Source organism: Prionailurus viverrinus, chromosome B3, assembly GCF_022837055.1.
Source record: "Prionailurus viverrinus isolate Anna chromosome B3, UM_Priviv_1.0, whole genome shotgun sequence".
NCBI classification, from domain to species: Eukaryota; Metazoa; Chordata; class Mammalia; order Carnivora; family Felidae; genus Prionailurus; species Prionailurus viverrinus.
The window spans coordinates 16,812,283-16,826,590 of NC_062566.1; the positions used below are offsets into that span (position 1 = coordinate 16,812,283).

Consider the following 14,308-nt stretch of genomic DNA (forward strand, 5'->3'; position numbering starts at 1 on the left):
CTCTGAAGAGTTTCTTACAGTAATTTTTTTAGAGCCCAACTGCTAACAATGAATTTTCTAAGAAGGTCTTTGTTACATATTCATTCCTGAAGAATTTTTGTTGGATATAGAATTTGGAGGTTGACTATTCTTCTTGTCAGCTTTAAGAACACGATACTACTTTCTCCTGGCCTTCTTGGTTTCTTGTGAGAAATCTGCTGTTATTTAAATACCTGTTCCCCATAAGTAATGTGTCGTTTTTCTCTGACTGCTATAAAATTTTTTTTTTGTCTTTTGTCTTCAAAATATGTACCTGGGTGTGGATTTCTTTGAGTTATTCCTGTTTGGTGTTTGCTAAATTTCTTTAATCTGTAGGTTTATGTCTTTTGCTCAATTTGGGAATTTTTCAGTTAGTATTTCTTTAAATATTGTTTTCTGCATTACATTTTTTCTCTTCTCCTACTCAGGTTCTGATGGCACAGTGTTACACTTTTGAGCTGTTGCTCAAATTAGGTAATTACTACCTATATATATCTTCACGTTTACAGATTCCTTCCTCTGTATCTCTGTTATGCTATTGAGCCTATCCAGTGAAATTTTAATATCATTTATTATAGTTTTCAGTTCTAAATCTTTCATTGGTTTTTCTTTATATCTTCTATTTTCTAAGACTTTCTATTTTTCCATTAGTTTCAACTTTCTTTGCAATTTTGTTCAAGCATTTTTATAATAGTTGCTTTAAAGTATGTCAAATGTCCCGACATTTACTGATTTTTCCCTCATATTTCTTCATACTCTAAATTATTTTAGTTGATATTGTGAACATGTTTAAATTTTGATATATTTTTTTGAGGGGTGGGAGGGGCAGAGAGAATGAGAGACAGAGGATCTGAAGAGGGCTCTGCACTGATAGCAGAGAGCCAGACGTGGGGCTCAAACTAAACGGTGAGATCATGACCTGAGCTGAGGTCGGACGCTTAACCAACTGAGCCACCCAGGCACCCCCAGTGGACATTTTGAATACTACATCATGTGACAGTCTTGTTTAAATCCCATGGAGAGTGTTGATATTTTTCTTTTAGTAAATGACTGACCTCATTAGGCTTAAGCTGCAAGTTCCAACATGATTTTTGTTGGACTGTGATTCCAATTTCAGTTCGATTTGCAAAGCTTTTGCAGTGCTTTTGGCATCTGTACTGTGTGTGTGCAGCCCAGTGATCAGTTTGGGACCTTTGTAGTGGTCTATTCATTATTAGTTCAGTACTCAATGCCTTTGAGATCTTTCTTCTTTTTTAATATAGGCATTTGCTGTTATTCACTGTTCTGAGCACCACTTTTGCTGCATCCTACATGTTTTGGTTATGCTTTCATTTTAATTCATTTTGTGCTTTCATTTTAATTCACTTTGAAGTATTTTCTTTCTCTTTAAAACATTTTTGGGGGCACCTGGGTGGCTCAGTCGGTTAGGCGTCCGACTTCGGCTCGGATCATGATCTCATGGTTCATGAGTTCAAGCCCCTTATTGGGCTGTGTGCTGACAGCTTGGAGCCTGGAGCCTGCTTGGGATTCTGTGTCTCCCTCTCTCTCTCTGTTCTTCCCCTGCTCACGTTCTGTCTCTCTCTGTCTCAAAAATAAATAAACATTAAAAAAATTTTTTTTGAATTGTGGTAAAATACATAATGTAAAATTTACCATCTGAATGATTTTTAGGTGTATAGTTCAGTGGCATTTAGTACACTCAGACTGTTGTGCGTCCTCAAAGTACTTTCTAATTTCTCTTGTAATTTCTTCTCTGACTTACCAGTTATTTAAGAGTGTATTGTTTAATTTTCACAAATTTCACATATTTCAAAATTTCCTTTTGTTATTAATTTATCATTTTATTTCATTGTGGTCAGAGTACACATTTTGTATAATTTCAATTTTTTAAAGATTTGTTGAGATTTGTTATATGGCCTAACACATGGTCTCTCCTGCATAATGTTCCATGTGCTCTTGAGAAGAATGTGTATCCTGCTATTGTTGAGTTAAGTGTTCTGCTGGGTTGAGTTGGCATGTGGTATTATTCAAGTCTTTTATTTTTTGATACCTTCTATCTACTTGTTCTATTATTAATGTAAGTGAGATATTAGAGTCCCCAACTATTATTGTAGAACTGCTTATTTCTCCCTTCAATTCTGTAAGTTTTTGCTTCATATATTATGAGGCTGTGCTATTACATGCATAAATGTTTACACTTATATCTTGATAGATGGACTATTTTATCATACTACAATGTCCTTCTTTTTCTCTAATAACAATTTTTAAAAATGTTTGTTTATTTTGAGAGAGAGTATAAATAGGGGAGGGGCAGAGAGAGAGAGAGAGGGAAAGAGAGAATCACAAGCAGGCTCCATGCTCTCAGCACAGAGCCCGGCATGGGATCCTGACCTGAGATCCACAACCCAGGGATCCTGACCTGAGACAAAAATCAAGAGTTGGACGCTTAACCGACTGAGCCACCCAGACACTCCTCTAATAATTTTTGTCCTAAAATCTATTTTCTCTGATATTAGTATAGCAACCACAGTTCTCTTTTGATTACTGTTCATGTGAAGTATCTTTTCCCATCTTTTTATTTCCAAACTCTTTGTGTCTTTGAATCTGGAGTGAATCTCTGTAGAGAGAATGTGGTTAGATTATATTTTTGAAAATATACAGTCTGACAGCCTTTGTGTTTTAATTGGAGAGTTTTATCCATTTATATTTAATATGGTTATTGATAAGGAAGAATTTACCTCTACCATTTTACTATTTGTTTTCTACATGTCTTTTGTCTTTTTTTTTGTTCCTCAATTCCTCCATTACTATCTTCGTCTGTATTAAATAGACTTTTCTAGTGTACCATTTCAATTCCCTTGTCATTTCTTTTATTATATATTTTTCAGTTTTCTTAGTGGTTGTGCTAGAGATTACATGTCAATCTAATTCAGATGAAGATCAGTTTAATTTCAATAGTATATAAAAATTTGCTCTTTCAAAGTTCATTCCTTCCTCCTCTACTTTATGTTGTTGTCACAGATTTATATCTTTATATGTTGTGTGCCCATCAACAAAGACTTATAATTATTGCTTTATGCAGCTATCTTTTAAATTATAAAGAAAACAAAAAGTAGTTACAAACAAAAAATACATTTATAATGTCTTTTATACTCATGTATGTAGTTACCTTTACTGGTGCTCTTTATTTCTTCATGTAGATTTTAGTTACTATCTGTTGTCCTTTCATTTCTGCCCAAAGGACTTCTTTAGTATCTCTCTCAGGGCAAGTCTAGTAGTAACAGATTCTTTCAGTTTTTGCTATCTTGGAATATCTTAATTTCTCCTTCAGTTTTTGAAAGACTGTTGTGTTGGATATGGTATTCTCAGTTGATAGTCTTTTTCTTTCAGCATTTTGAATATGTCACCCCACTGCCTACTGGCTCCCTGATTTCTGATGAGAGGTCAGCCTTTTATTTTATTGAGCATGCTTTGTGCATGATGAGTTGCTTCTCTCTTGCTGATTTCAGGATTTTTTTCCTTTGGCTTATGACAATTTAACTATGATTTGAATAAATGTAAATGTTTTTGAGTTTTTTACTTGGAGTTCATTAAACTTCATGGGGGTGTAGATTCAGATTTTTCATTAAATTTGGGAAGTTTTTGCCCTTTATTTCTTCAGATATTTTCTGCTACTTTCCCTTTTGTCTCCTGCAGCTCTCATTGTGTGTATGCTGTTGTGCTGATGGCCTTTCATAGATCTCCAAGACTGTTCATTCTTATATATTTCTGTTCCTTGGAATGGATAGTCTCAATTGACTTATCTTCAAGTTTACTGATTCTTTCTTCTGCCTGTTCAAATCTGATTTTGAGCCCCTAAAGTAAAATTTTCATTTCAGTTGTACTTTATAAGTCCAGAATTTCTGTTTGGTTTTTCTTCTTCTTTTTAAATATAATTTCTATCACTTTATTCCTATTCTGTATATGGTGAGACAGCATTCTCATAATTTCCTGTAGATCTTTAGAAATGTTTTTCTTCAGCTCTTTGAATGTGTTTACAATAACTGATTTAAAGTCTTTGTTAGAAAGTCCAACATCTGGGATTCCTTGAGGCCAGTTTCTTTGATTGTCTTTTCCCTAGGTGGACCTAGGTGGACCATACTTTCTTGTTTCTTTGCATGTCTATTTAAAACTGGGAATTTTGAGTAATATAGTGTAGCAGCTCTGGAAGTCAGATTCTCTTCTCCACAGAGTTTGTTATTATTGCTTCGTATTTTAGTAGTTGTTGCTTATTTAGTGATTTTTCTGAAATGATTCTGCAAAGCCTATATTCTTTGTTGTGTGTGGCTACTGAAATCCTCCCCTGTTAGCTCAGTGGTCAGCTAATGACTGAACAGAGATCTCCTTAGATTCTGGGCTAAAAAGACCTCCTAGTCTTTGCTTAGGGGCTCTATGCATGCACATCTTCAACACCCAGCCAGAATTTACATCTTTCTCTTAGCTTCTGGTTTTCACAGAGCCTTTAGGTCAGCTAGAATTGGAATCTTTCTCCCTTGTCAGGTATTCTCTGAGCATGTGCATAGCCCTATGCATGCATATGGCTTTCTAGATTCCCAGGAATATGTCAGAGCTTTTGAAAGCCCTATGGACATCTCATTTCTCAGCCTTTTCTCTGGAGATTTTTGGTTAGGCTCATTTGCCTCAATTCTGTTATTTATCACCTTGGGGAATAGGGACTAAAATACTTGTCTGTAAATATTTTTGACAAATGCCCTCTCCCCATCCTCACCCCTGGCTACTAGTTTTAGCCCTGAGGTAGTTTCAAGTCAGGGGAAATTAAGACAAGTCTTTTGAGCCAGTCTTTCAGGAAGCCACCAGACAGGTTAAAACAGGTAATTACAATTCTTTGTGGATGAGGTCCTTTCTGCTTCCACTGGTACCAGGAATTCAGGCTGTTATTTTCATGACTGCCACTGAACTGAGGAGTGGGGGATGGAACTAGGTAATTGAAATGCCACAAAGCTCACTTAAAAAAAAAAAGGATTCAGTAATGTTTCTTGAATAAGCACTCCACAAATTGTTGCAAGCCATTGGTTCATTTCCATCTTTCTAAAAAGGTTGATTCTGAAAGTTTTGCCAGTTTTGTTGTTACTTTTATGGAGAGATGGATTCCCAGAGTTCCTTACTCTACCTTTTTTTTGGTGAACTTTGTCTCCCTCAATACTTTTGGTATGCTAATAAGGCGCAGAACCACACACAGACACACACACACATACACACACATACAAATACACACAGTTTGGTAGCGAGCTCCAAAGTTCATTAGCAACTTCATGGGATTACTTTCCCAAGTCCAGCCCTCTCTACAGTCTCCTTGGTGTTTCCAGTACTCTGAAGCTCCCCCTTTCCAACCTCCAATCATAAACCTGGGGTTTAATTAATCCACTCTGCCTTGCACTTTCACAACTATACCTACTTCCAGGGCCAAGTGGCAGGAGGATACAGAGAGAGCAAAATGCAATAATTGGCCCCACCTTCTTGGTTCTTGATGCAATAGGTAGGGATTTCACTGGACCACTGGATCTCCTACGAATGACTGAGGGGAACAATAGGAAGGGAAAGAAGGCACTCTTGGAATAAGCAGGATAAGGTCTCAGAATAATTTCCTTTAATATTGAAAGATATACGACCTAATTTTATACCCCACGCTGAAAAAGCAAAAAGTGTTAGTTGTTGGGAATACCCTCTTTGCCTCCAATGTCTTCTCCCTCCAATCCAAAACAATAAGACAATAACACAGTACACAATCATGTCACTCCGTGCTTAAAAATGGTACTAGCTTCTCATAACACTTAAAAGCCAAAGTTTATTGCAATGTTAGGTACCAAGGAGTGTGTTAAACGGAAACCTTATAATCTCCATTGGTAATTTTCTATGATACAAACAGTTGGTGCTTTCTCAGTATTATGTAAAGAGCCATGTAAATGCAGCTTCAGGTTTTCCCTTCTAATTCAACAGCAGCCCTTAATCTCCTCCTCAAGGATTTCTGTTACTTATATACATTCAAACCTTTTCAGAATCTGGCCCCCATCTTCCCTTCCTGCCTCATCTTCTTCTTCAACCTCAAACTTACTTCATAATCATTCCATCATCATCAAAATGGAAAAATAAAATCTCCTAGAACTTGACAAACCCTTAAGTGCCAGAGCATCTGATGACCTCAGTTTGAGAAAGTTTGTTCTAGAAACTTTCTACCATGGATATTTGTAGAACCAGATGAATGAAAGCTGCTTTGTTGATGCCAGGGGCCCCAGCCATTCTATATACCAATATGTTGCTACCCTGGATTTGAATATTATTTAATTAGATTAATATGGCTGCACTGTTTATTATTTTTCAAAACAATATTCATTTTATAAAATATGTCAATATTCTCTTTCAAGTATTTCAAATCATTGGGTCAAACCACTTATGACTTATTCTAGTATACCTAGTATTTGGCTCAAAGGGATTATTTCTTTGGATGATAAGTACTTTTGTGATACAAATGCACTTTCTTAGACTGAAATACTGATTTCTTAGCTCTACTTCTATCCATTTTCACCAATTTGAATTCATGGCTTCTGTAATTATTTCTGTGTTTGGATTTACTTACAGATCACGTAAGTGGCTTAACTAGGTTTTTATTTCACACATTGTGGTAGTATTTACTTCAGAGCAAAAATTCTTCCAATTTAGGATGTTTTGAAAAGAGCACTGAGACCATTTTTCTAATATATGAGTTTCAACTGGTGGGCCAGAAGAACAATTCCTGAGGGCTAGCCTTTTATATCAGAGGAAACTAGAACCAAGTGAAACCTATAAACTGGCTGGGCCCAAAGTAATCATTCTCCTGTCTTTGAATAGAATTTAAGCTGTACTTGATTTATGACAATATATGCCTTTCCTTTTACTACTTTATGTGTATCTCCTACTAAAATTGCTGGGAGTTCAGAACCTAATTTGTTTTATCAGTCCTAGTTAATTATAGCTGTGTTTGTCCCTCTCACATTTCAGAGATTAGTATAGATTGTTCTACAGGGTTGTCTGTTAAAAGGCCACATCCTAATGCCCTAATCAGTCTCCAATTCTATTTGTTTATATATATATAAATATATGTATATTTTATATTATTTATATATATTTATATATTTATATTTATTTATATATAAAAATATAATTCTACTTGTTCTGTAAATTAATAAAATGAGAGATAATGTTACCAGATTAGCAACTGGCATTGCATATCATGGCTCTTCTTGTTTTAGTTTGTTTTCAAGAAAAATAAAAGGCTCTTTATGATTAACATTTTGTCAACTTCAGTATTCTCCTTGAGATGTGCCCATATTTATGTTAGGGATGAAGGGCTCCATCAGCTCTGTCTTTATTATGCATCCGTCACCAGTGACAATAAACAACATCAACAAGAACAGCAATAAGAACAACAGTAGTAGCATGATAATGTTGTGAGAATTAAGAGAAATTGTGTAGATGAAAGTACTCTGTGAGCTATAAATGCTATGCAAGTGTAAAATAATGTGACTATGTGAAGTAGGTATGATTATAAATCTCCAGATGCTTTCATCTGTGTCTTACTATATCTATTATTTAGGATATTTGGTTTGGACATTCTACTACTAAACCTGAAAGCAGCTTAATTAAAACACATTTTTTTGGTTGTTGTTAAGGTCTTGTAAATAATGTTTTCAATTTCATTCAAATAATAGGTACAACAATACATGAATTTGTGGCACTTTTGTAGTAACCTCTGAGAGAATACCCACAGATGGCATAACTTTCTTGGAGTGTCATTGACTCTTACCTAATAAATATAAGGTCCAAACTTATGTTCTCATAGTAACAGTTGTGTGTGTTTCCTAAGGAAAGAACTTAGACATTTGGAATTCTGTAGGAAGCTAGTTACTAGAACTTGTTTTATGTGTATTCATCTTTTTTGTGTGTGCAACCTTCACCTGCAAGGCAGCTTATAAATTATACAGAAACATTTACTTAATGATAGAGTTCAGTGTTAACCTAAAAACATAATGTTAGTGGAACAACAAGGTCCAGTTTATACTTGAAGAAACCCGTGTTTCAAGGTTCCATGGTATTCTATATTGAGTTCTAAGATGATTCTTACCCTGTAATTTTATTCCCAGTCTACAGATCATAAACTTGTCTAATCCAGTCCAAAATTTATATCCAGCTATTTTAATTTCCATCTACTTCTTCATATGAGGCTGTCTTTTAAGTTTCGTAATTATAGTGAGAACACCCAGGGTAGAACCTGGTTGGTTACACTTTATTTACAGAGTTTTTATTTTATGTGAAAGACTAAACAAAGAACAAGACTTAAGTCTTAAGTCTTCTGGCTTTCTCATTATTTTTTAATAAGCAAAATAGTGAAGACTTACCAAAAGACTATTAAGCTCTCTAGGATTTTAGCTCTAGGTCACATCATTTATATATACCAACATGGGCACACTTCAGACCTCCTTGATTTCTAGAATTCAAGCCATCTAAATCATTAGCCTTTTCTGTCTATATTCCACTTTCTGTTGAAGCAAGACTCTGGTCACTCACTGAAGCTCTTACTAATATCCTAGGTTATCTCTCCCTTACTTCCAACATAATAGTGTCAGCTCTAGCCCTTCCTCTATTGCCACTAGGACTCCACAGCTGGGCAGAGAGAAATGGAGGCATTGTAACACGTTTATGCTACCATTTGCAAACACTAACATCATTGTGGTGTCCCCACTGACTAGTTCTAGGTCCTTTTAGCCTCCCTTTCGCTATGCCCCATGCTTCATTCACTAACTGCATCCTTGTCTTTGGGCTGTAGAGAGTCACTGATGAAGGTCATGGGAGTCACCTTGGATGTGGTCCAATAAAATCATATTGGCTGGTTTCATTTAGGTCCTCAATACTCCTGCTGAGAAATTGCTTGGCTAGCTCCTTTCCTATCATATTTCCCCTAAAGGTGAACTCGAGTCCTCCCTAGTGGCTTCAAGTCTGTAATGTGGCTAGGGGATACTCTTTCCCCATTCCTATCATTCCTTCCTATGTATCTGAACTTGCCATTAGTGTAAAACTCTTAGCCTCTCTCCAGTCTTCTATTTATTCTCGAGGAGGACTGATTTTCTGATTGGTATTAGGGGATCAGGACACCAACTTGCTTTTTTTCTCTCTCTCTTTGGGAGCCACCTGCCTGCAAAGAGCATTGGTTCTCACTTTTTTCTTTGCTTTTTTGTTTGTTTGTGTGTTTGTTTTGTTTTTGTTAATATGTTAAGCTTAGTGGGGAAAGTTGATTCTGCTTGTGAGAAGGGAAGCTTGCAGGCGCCTGTAACTGAGTGGGTGTGGCTAATTCTGACTAATTCTGTGTATTTGGCAAGAACCGAACCACATCCTCTAGCACAACTTGTATTACTGATAAAGCTGATACTATTTTTATCTTTATCCTCATGTCTCCCTGAACTGGCTCTCAAAGTCAGGTAAGGAACAAAATTGTCATTTACTAGACACATTAAAACTCCAACATTTAATCCCACCTTTTCCCCATTATCCAAGAAACTTTGACTCCTATTAATTTATAAGATTAAGACATTTGGATCAAATCTTCCCCAAACTTCCCCCCCATCACTACATGTTTGTCTTTCTATGATCTTGTCTATGTCAGAAGAATCACCCACCTCCCTTCTAAGACTCCTCTCTCTTTCATGCCATCTTCTACTTACGATCTCATTTCTCTCCTTCTTGTCTTTCTTGTTAGGGTCTCTGTTATCAGCATTTTCTCTTTCTGATCACTTGGGAAGAGGAAGCTAAATAAAATCTCAAGTCCACAAATTGCTGCTTTCCTAATCAAGCTTAGAGGAAACCCAACACCTTAACCCAGATCCACAAATATAAGAAACCCACTTGACCCAGAGATTTTGGGGGAATCCAAACCTTCTATTATAGGTTTGTCTAGTTTAAGACCCATAGATGCTTAAGTACAAGACCAGTAACTATTAAAATGTATAATTTGTGAATTACAGCCTGCATATTTGAACATATCAGACATGCAAAATAAAATTTATATAAATAGAAGATATGAAAGAGTAAAGAAGAGATAATAAGGAGGCATTGTACACCACGTATTCCCAAACCTATAACAATATACTTGTTATAATTAAATATTAAGTTTGGTGCTAAGTTTCCCTGAAGCCATGGGAAAAAGGGAGAGATACTGGCTTACATAATTCTCATTGTTCGAGAAAAGGAAGCTGAATCTCTGACAAAGTTTTTTCAGGAAAGATGCTTTCCTACTCAATTGCTCTGGAACCTGTCCACCAAGGGATGCCAAACCACAAAAGGAATGATGTGTTCAACAGCGGATTTCCAAGAGACACAGAGATGGCCTTCAAGTTCCAGTTGATAAAGATACATGTTACTTGGTATTAACCCAGTATGATGAGATAGAACGTTTTGGTTGACAAGTTCCACCGTGGCTGTACTGATAGAAGTTATTTATAAAATATTCTTCCAGCAGCCCTCTTGGTTATCTGACATTATCCATACCTTCAAGCAAAGAAACAACACCTGATAGCATCGACAGTTTTGGTGTTACTGATATTAGAGATCCTTCCTGACAATCATGGGTAGCAGAAACATTTGTGTATTTAGACTTCCTAGTTGCCAATAGTAAAATCAAAGTTTTGGACATAGAGGGAGAACAGTTGATACCCTGTTTGACATTCATTGAGAATAGGATGGAAACTTGCATTCAAGTAAGGAGACAAAATTTTTAGTCATCGATTCATTAAAAAATATCAAGCTCCTGCTATGCAGAGACATGCAGGCTTCTTGACCTAGTCTAAGGTATGAGGTGGTCAGGGAAGTTTTCCATAAGTAATTGGCATTTGAGCAGAGATCTAAAAGGTGAGTAGGCAGAGGGAACAACATGTGCAAAGCCCCTGTGGCAGGAAGGGAGTGTTGGCTTTGAGGAGATGAAGGAAGGCCAGCGAGACTGGAATACCAAGGATGAAGGGCGGACAGTCCAGGGTGAGGCTGGACCTGGGAGCAATAGAAACCACTGAAAGGCTTTTAAAGAGCTGATGGGGAGGGGTGCAACCGGATTAGAGTGTAGTGAGTGCAGAGTGAATTGGAAGAGGAGAAATGATTATAGAGAGCTCAGATGCTCTCAGAGCTCCAATGCTTTCAGAGTGCAGAAATTCAAGTGAAAAAAAGATGATGGTAGCTTGTACTAGACTGCTGGTGGCAGAGAAGGAAAGAAGTAGGAGGGGGGCATGATTTGTTCAGAAGGGGAAGAAAACACAATTGGATGATTTGATAGTGTCTGTCTTGCTGAATGAGATGGCTAGTGGTGCCACTGTCAGAGCCCAGAGCACAGAAGAGGATGTCCAAGTTTGGGAGAAAAACCATGATCACAGTGCCCTAAGTCAGCAAAGTGGACATGCTGGATGGGGCTTTGAGTTAAATATCCTGCGGCAGTGTTGTCCTAACTAAAAACTGAATCATATCGTAAATCTCTGATTGAGGGACTAAATGTTGTATCTTACAAAATGATGAATTTGCTAGAACTTTATATATAACTTTCCAAACAGTAAGGGAATGCCATGCATTTGGTTCTTGCACATGAACCCTCAAAACACCCTGCATGGAGGGAGGAGCACAAGTGTCTAAACTTCCTGTGTGCACACGTTTGTAAGACTGAGTCATGCAAATTGCTGGCCCAGGTTGTGAAAGATACCAGACAACAGGGAGGTCCGGAAGGGACTGATGCCAACAGCACCTTCCACAGAGGCTCACTCCTAACTGGACCTTGCAGAGTGAATGGAGCTGGGGGATGACAGCTGAAAGAAGACCTGGAGAATCATCAAATGGCAAACAGTGATGCAGAAAATAAAAACAATCTGATATGTGAAGAAGATTTTTTAAAATGGCAGAGACATCTGAGTGCTCAAAAATGTGATTTTAAAAGTAATCACTGGTGTCAAATTGCTCAAATTGCTCCTCAGCTGTCCTGGTTAAGAGTGAAGGAAAGGTATCTTCTCCCCAAACCTCCTCCTCCTTTTGTCTTTGATATTCACCTGTGGTTCAGCTTAGAAAGGGTCAATAAGGGAACCGGAGGGGCAGGAATGCACTCCCATCACCCTTGCAGATCTCAGCCAAGGGAAACGGGAAGTAGATGTTTTTACCGCCCAGCACACTTTCATTCCTATTACGTGTGCACAGAGCCCCAAGAGGAAAATGCAGTTTGGTAGTGACCTGATAACCACATTCTTGGAAGGTTGCTCCAAGAATGGTAAAAATCCAAACAATGTTGGGGGAGGGGAGAAGAGGAAGAAACGGAGTGAAACAAAACACAATTTCCATTGTAAATTACAGGCTGTGATTAAATCCAAATTAATGTCTAACTAGAAAGTGGAAATTTTAGATTATTAAGATTGGGGTAACTTATCTTTCTCAGGAAGAAGTAATTGTTATATTTTGAATACTTAGTCATTACTATTAAAACAGCAAAGGAGTATTTAAAAGTTGTATTGAAAATGTACCTTATTAAGGCCAAAAGTTGGTGCAGATAACCTTTGAATTTGGCAGGTTGGATTACAAGGTGACTAGGTCTACGAGGGGAGAGCGGTCAGAGACCTGCAGCTGCCAGGGGCATTGTCTTTTCTGTGGGCTGAGGCAGAGTCACTGGCCTTGAATGTGCACCAGCAAGACTTCAAAGTGTATTATGAATTCTGTCCTAATTGTTGAGGCCTTCCACTGGATGGTCTGCTGATATACACACGTAACTGTACCAGGGAACTTTAATTCTGAGTATTGAAGGACAGAATGATAAGCTAGAATCACCCTAGGCATCATCCTTCTACCTTCATTGTTGGTTGAACACTTTGCACCAATGTTTTGTCAATTATCACAATCTTTAAATAATAATAAAAAATCTTAAATTGCTTTTATTAAGTGATAAATGTTCTTAAAATTATACGATTAAAAAAATATAGGTAGTGAAGTTTTATGGTTCCTGTCTACCCTTTGCTGGTTACTCTTTCCAGCTTCAGGAAAAGCAATACTGTAAAATTTGGAAAATGTCATTCTTTCTGGCTCTCCCTGACCTGACTTCATTTGCTCATTCATTGATTCGTGCACACACGCATTCATTCATTCTGCATTTATTAAGCACTACCATATGGGTGATGCTGATATTGTTGGGACCTAGGTGTGAAACACACCCTGCCCTAGTTTTGACACTTCCACCTTTGTGGGGGACAGATACTGCTGCCCCTCCCTTAGTTCCCAGTCTCAGAGAACAGAGGAGGGAGTCTACCTCTGCTCTGCCAGATTGGTCAAGGAGCAACCAAAGCATTAAGGCAGGATGAGGAGGTCAGTTCCTAAGGAATACCATCCTTGATAAAGTCAAGGACAAGTCAAGGGCAGGGAGAACAATGGCCTCCCTAGCATTTACACAGCTCTGCACCTGTTCTCTCCATTGATGCAGGGTATCAGAGTAAAAGCTCCCACTTCGGGAGTGGGCAAGAACCGTCAGGGCTTTTTTGTTCGGTTTGGTTTAGTTTGGGCCTGGAATATTTGCAATACCTGTCATCATTCACTTCTTTAAAAAAAATTTTTTAATGTTTATTTGTTTTTGAGAGAGAACACGAGTGGTGGAGGGGCAGAGAGAGGGAGACACAGAATCCCAAGCAGGCTCCAGGCTATGAGCTCTCAGCACAGAGCCCCACGCTGGCTTGAACACACAAACCATGAAATCATGACCTGAACTGAAGTCAGAAGCTCAACCTACTGAGCCACCTAGGCGCCCCTGTCATCATTCACTTCTATAAAGAATTTACAATCACCGTTTCACAACTAGAGATTTTCACACTATTTTGGAGGCAAAGACGTAAAAAAGCCAGTCTGAACAAATAAGAGAACTCCGAGTGAAGGTTTAAATGAACGTCTCCATTGCCCTTAAAATAGGGTGGAGGAGCCCGCAAACCCTTGGCCCGAGGACCCATTGCTGGCCCCGCGCTGGGCACACCTCTCGCATGTGACACGGATGCGCTCATCGCTGGACGACTGCTGCTCGTCTTCCTTCTCCTGGAAGTGCTCCTGAACACACTGTTCCTCGAACTCATGCAGCCTCTTCAGCTCCTCGTCACTGAGAAATAGTTCTGCGGGAAAGAAATGTTTGCTGAGTGAGAAACGAACCCAGTGCGTGAAGAATCAATTTCGTTGCGTCATTAGGAATTTCCCAGCCCAACCTGAATTA

General features: G+C 38.0%; 1 protein-coding gene across 1 annotated transcript in view; it reads right to left on the bottom strand.

Moving 5' to 3' along the window:
- TRPM1 (transient receptor potential cation channel subfamily M member 1) overlaps nucleotides 1-14,308 on the bottom strand; it is a 95,388-nt gene that overhangs the window by 7,904 nt on the left and 73,176 nt on the right. The window contains 1 exon segment of the mRNA XM_047862890.1: nucleotides 14,078-14,210. Coding sequence (XP_047718846.1) covers nucleotides 14,078-14,210 — 133 coding nt within the window.